Source organism: Gorilla gorilla, chromosome 15 (genome assembly GCF_029281585.2).
Source record: "Gorilla gorilla gorilla isolate KB3781 chromosome 15, NHGRI_mGorGor1-v2.1_pri, whole genome shotgun sequence".
Lineage (NCBI taxonomy): Eukaryota > Metazoa > Chordata > Mammalia > Primates > Hominidae > Gorilla > Gorilla gorilla.
In genome coordinates this window covers 18,372,645-18,378,427 of record NC_073239.2, presented here as the reverse complement: position 1 = coordinate 18,378,427, position 5,783 = coordinate 18,372,645, and the positions used below count along the sequence as shown (strand labels likewise).

The 5,783-nt window shown below is 44.0% G+C and overlaps 1 protein-coding gene across 1 annotated transcript; it reads right to left on the bottom strand.

Moving 5' to 3' along the window:
- Positions 1-2,186: 2,186 nt before the first annotated feature.
- On the bottom strand, positions 2,187-5,521 carry CLEC14A (C-type lectin domain containing 14A). Its single transcript, XM_004055102.5, has one exon. The coding sequence runs from the start codon at positions 4,102-4,104 to the stop codon at positions 2,632-2,634; it is 1,473 nt and encodes a 490-aa protein (XP_004055150.4). The 5' UTR covers positions 4,105-5,521; the 3' UTR covers positions 2,187-2,631.
- Positions 5,522-5,783: the final 262 nt, after the last annotated feature.

Here is a 5,783-nt window from a genome sequence, read left to right as displayed (position 1 = left end):
ATTGACAGGAGAAATAGACAACCTAATAATAACAGAGACTTCAATAGGCCCCTTAAATAATGAAGTCTAAAAAGTAAAAAAAAAAAAATTTCAAAAAATGTTTATAAAATAAGAATATAAAGAAAGAAAATATTTTTGTACAGCTGTACAATGTGTTTGTGTTTCAAGCTAAGTGTTATTACATAAGAGTCAAAAAGTTTAAAAATTAAAAAGTTTTTAAAGTAAAAAAAGTTACAGTAAGCTAAGGTTAGTTTATTACTGAAGGTAAAATTGGTTAAATAATTTTAGTGTAGCCTAAGTGTATAGCGTTTATAAAGTGTCCCAGGCCTTCACATTCACATTCACTCACCGCTTCCTCACTGAATCACCCAGAGCAACTTCTAGTCCTTTAAAAAGCTCCATTCATGGTAAGTACCCTATACAATAAAGTGTATCATTTTCTATCTTTTATACTGTAATTCAATTGTACCTTTTCTATGTTTAGATCTGTTTAGATACAGAGATACTTACCACTGTGTTAAAATTGCCTACAGTATTCAGTGCTGTAACATGCTATACAGGTTTGTAGCCTAGGGGTGTAATAGGTTATACCACCTAGGTTTTTGTAAGTACGTGCTATGGTGTTGACACAATGACGAAATTGCCTAAAAACACATTTTTCGGAATGTATTCCTATTGTAAAGCAATGCATGACTATGTATACACACACACACACACAAACAGTTCAGCTCACTTATAAAGCTATTTTTCAAATTACAAAAGAAAGCATCATATATTCTACTCAAATTTTTACCTTCTCTACTGAGAGATCATGTGAAGAGGAAAGCTAAAACACCAAGATTGAGATGAACTGAGATATACTCTGACAAGTCAGGTTGGGGAACATGGGCAAGCCATTTACTGTACTTACCTGATTTTTAATTTCACTTGTAAAATAATATTTAAAATTCCCCTGAATGTTGTTAATTCTAATTTTTCTGTAATTTTATTTAAGTGTAACTATTTAGAAACATATTTAGTATATGAGGCAAATTACCTATTGTTTCATTCTTTTAATGTTATAATACTAAATATGTATATTTATATTTAGGAAATGAATTTATGGATTGAGCTCTTTTAATTTTTTAGTAATATTTTATAATTGGTCACTTACTACTTGTAAGTCTATTTTCCATTGTATACATTGTACACTCAAAAACATTAAAATAATTCTGTGAAAATAAAGTGTAAGCTTCTGTTTTCATTCCTCCCTGTTACTAAGCTTGTTTCTCTGCCTCTCTGCATGCACCAACCCCCACACTCTTAGTTTTAAAGTCTCAGCGTACTAATAAAAGTGGGATATCTTTCAGGGACTTTGATTCCATGAGACAGTGATTTTTATTATGTCTTAATTATTTTTCATAGGAGTGCTTCATTTAGATTACTTTCTAATACCCCCCAGTTATAACAAGATGATAGATTTTTTAAAATTTGTCACTTATTTCTTATACTATTATTTCTTATGGTAAACTGTTTACCATGCCTTTGCCCCTGTAAACACTTGTAAGATTATAATCACTCCAAAATGAACAAGTATTGTTATTGCACACATTCTTATCAAGAGAAAAAGAAAATGGCTTGGTGTTCAAGTTTTCCCATGGGTTTAAAAATGCACAAGAACTTAGCAACTTTGGAGGAAAACCAGCTTACTTTTTCTTTGATGCAACCAGAAGATTGCAAATCAATACTTAGCATTAAGGTTTTAATTGAGAATTAACATCACCATAATTGAAGATGAGGATGAGCATCTTGATGTTTAGGAGAGGGCTATTTGCTTGGGAAGGTCATTACACTGGAGAGCACAAACACTGGAAAGGGAAAACGCAAATTATGTGTTTCCTTGGGCAAGGACATAAAGTAAACACTTGAATTGGTGGTCAACTATAATTTTCTTCCAGAGCCAGCAATTCTGGCAACACTACACTTTCGATTTATAGCAAAGCACACAAGCAGCAGTGACTTTGAAAAGAAAGGATAAAAGAATCAATGGAAAAGTTACTAGTTCTTAAAGATCTGTGTCTCATTCGAGGAACTTAAGGACCTCTCCCTCAATCTAAAAGCAGAATGCACTCTTGCTGCTTACTCCCAGCATGCCCTCAGCTGTTCCTACTTACTCCTGGAGGAAGCCAATGATATTTGAGTCTGGGTTATCAACAATCCTTTAATTTTTTATTTTTATTTTTTTTTCCCTGGGATTTCGAACCAATATACTCCTAGCCTGAACAACATAGAAGATTTCCTTTCCATTTTGGTAGGAATTATTTTTTAATGTAAATTATATTGTGTTCTATTTGTTTCCAATGTCTTGAAAAGTTCAATCACTTCTCCAAATTCTCCGGAATAAACATAAGAAAATATCTCTCCCCAGCACTACCCGGTCCCCCAATATCACCATCCTAAAGGCACTTCCACTTCCTCTATCTTCAGGGAAGGAGTGTGCAGTTCTGATTTAGCTCCTCAGTGGAGTAAAGGGAATTTAGAGGAAGGGGGATTTCTGCAGAAATTGTCAGTTACACAAGTAAGTTCCTCTTGGTTCCCCGTTTCATCAAAAGTGAAAAACTGTTCACAGTGGTGCCCATGTCCCCTGTTTCCCTATGCATCACTAGAGCCAAGAGAGGACTCCGCCAGCAAGGCACCCTCTGCTCTGTCCCGCAGATCACAGTCCCCGACTTTCACCCCATTATTTGTGCAATGTGCAGAACTGGAGCCCAAAACAGCGGGCTCAGGATCACTCTCCAGGCCCGGCGGGCCCATAGACTCCTTCCTTGGCTGGGAAGAGGGGCTTTCGTGAAAGCAGAGCTTGACAAGCCCCAGTACTGTCATGGTCAAGATCACCAACACTACTACTGCTGTGCTCACAAATATGAAGACCACAGCAGAGGAGGAGTCGAAAGCCTGAGGAGTGGCAGAGGAAGTCGTAGAATTAAACTTGGAAATCACGCTCCCTGATGGGGTGACAGTGGCCTTTGACTCGGCTTGAAGGGACATTTGAAGGGTAGACATCGTGCTCTGTGATCCCCATCGAGGAATCTCAGGAATAGATGTTACTGAATTGTCTTGTTCAGGGACAAGTGGTATCTCTCCCAGCTTCTCGTCGACCCTGATTGGCCATGTTCTCTGCGGCACGGGGCTGGTTGCAGTGGCCGACGGGCGCCTGGTGGGCACCCTGGTCCCCCCAAGGGTCGGCTGTCCTTCCCCACTGGTCACACAAGAGCGGCCGTCCTTCCCCAGCTCGAAGCCCGTAGCACATTCGCAGGCAAAGCCTCCTAAGTCGTCTAGGCAGTTAGGGAGCTCTGCGCATTTGCCAGCACGGAGGTACCTCCCGGGGCAGGGACACAACACATCGCCCGAGAGTTTGTCCCAGCGAGCGCCGATTTCGTCCGCGATGCAAGTAACTGAGATCGGGAGCTGTCCCCGGCAGAGCGCACTCACCTCGGTCCCAGGTGGACTGAAGTCCAGAGCGGCGCTGTGCAGCTGGAAGGGCGCGCGATAGCTCAAGTTAGAGGCGGCCCCGGGGCGCGGCGCAGGACACAAGACCTCAAACTGGTACTTGCACAGGTAGCCGTTGGCGCGCAGGTGGCATCGCATCTCCTTCCAGCCTGCGGGCTCGACCCCACCGGTGGCCTGGAGTACCGCGCATCTCCGCGCGGTGCAGGAGCGTTGGGGCTCCTCCACCCACTGCAGCGTGTCGCTTTCGAGACCGCCGGGGTCGGAGGACAGCCAGGAGAAACCCCGCAAAGGCTCGTTCTCCAGGGTGCAGTGGGAACGCCTGCGCTCCAGTGCGACCCAGAACAGCAGGTCTTTGGAGCCCCCTCCGGGCCCTGGGCCTGCCCGCAGGAGCGCGAGCACAGCGCGCAGCTCGGCGCCCGCACGCACGGTGCTGAGCGCCCCACCTCGCAGGATGCAGGCCTCCTCGGCCGCCTGCCGCTTCATGGTAGCGTGGTGCAGGCTGTAGCAGGCCCCCGAGGCCGAGCAGCCAGCACGGTCGGCAGTGGGGTGTTCGCCGCCGCCCGGCCCGGGCCAGAGCGCCTGCCAGAGGAGGCACAGGGCGAACGCCGGCCTCATTCTCTGAGGCCCCCGCACGCAGAGCTGCTCCCAACTTGGATCTGTCCCGCTCGAGGACGCGGAACTGTGTCTGGAGCGCGGTCACCGCCCTCTACAGCTGGCTTCCCCAACCCGGTTCCCCCTCCCTTCCCCTCCGCCCTCGCTCCCGACGGACCCCCCAACTGCCAAGAATCCCCCCGCGGGCCCAGCGGCCAACAGTTTCCCTTAGGCCGCGACAGGAAATGTGTGCGGAGCGCTGCCAGGCCCCGTGCAGCCCTGAGTTATTCTGGGGTCAGGAACACAGCTGGCGCCGGGTACAGAGGACGCAGTCGACTAGAAGGTCAAACACCCTGCTTAGAGCAAGAGGAGAAACTCGCCACTGGGATGAAGTGTGTGGTTTTTCTCCGTTCAGGCAGTTTCATCAGGACCGCAGAACCCATAACACGTAAGCGAACATAGGCAGGAAGGACTTGAGAAAGGAACTGGCTTATGATTATAAGACCACGCCCGTCTATTGTGTTTCTGTCCGGAGCTGTGGAGTTAGCGTCAGAATAATTCGTAGACGGCTCCAGTGTTTGGGGGGCCTGTGCTTGTGGGGGAAAAATATGTTGTGAAACAACTTAGCAACTCCTTTCGCCACCAGAGGCAGCACTATTTAACCGCATATCTCTCCATGGGTCTTTGCTTCTCTATTATGTCAAGAGATTTCAGGAGTGCTAACTACTAAAGACTTTGGAGTTGTTTGGGTATTTTAAATGGGAAATTCTTCTTCTTCCATCAGCACTTGCTTTAGAAATTTATTTTTCACTTCCACGTGTTTCTCTTTGAGATGGGCCATATTGATTCATTAAAGAAAGGAAATGCATTTCTAGGACTAAATGAAAAATAATGGCCATAGATCTTAACAGTTAGGTTGTTAGCTTTCCTTGCCACTGTATTGGTTCAAAAATTCTTCAAGTTTATAGGTTATACATAAATGAGTTCGTGGCCTTATAAATACTCGAGAACAACTGCCCTATGTGTGATTTTAGCCTTGAACTATTTTAGTATCATTTTCTCCTATGATTGAGTGGCAGCATTTATAATAGTAAGTTGTAGACATCTCCTTTAAGGAAAATTAGAGTTCCTTAAGAAATTAAAATGTTTATTCCACTATAATGAATATTGTATACTGTCAAAAAATATCTTGTAATTTGAAAGATGGGTGAGCCAATTTCTTTAGAATTCCAATGGGTGTTTTGTTTTAATATAAACATTTCAACTTAGTGGGAAGTGGCAAGGAATTAAAGATGAATAAAGAAGTAAAGGTTAAAAACTGTACTGTTATGAAAGGATTTCTTGTTAGCAACTTAGACAATTCAGTATCAGTTTAGAAAACGTACATTCTATCTTGGTTCATAATGGCCAAATACGTTGCCATCAGAAATACATAAAGAGTTTCAGCTAAGCCCTCTTAGAGATGTCTGATGCTTTTAAATATCTTTAATCAGAATGAAAGTTGCCATTCCATGGATAATGCATATAAGCTCACTTTGTTGTACTGCATTCAGGTTGATGAGGGGTGGGAGGGAAGGTTTCAGGATCACATCTGTATGCTTCCATCTTATTTTTTTTTATTTTTTTTTTTAGACGTAGTCGCTCTCTGTCGCCCAGGCTGGAGTGCGGTGGCGCGATCTTGGCTCACTGCAAACGCCGCCTCC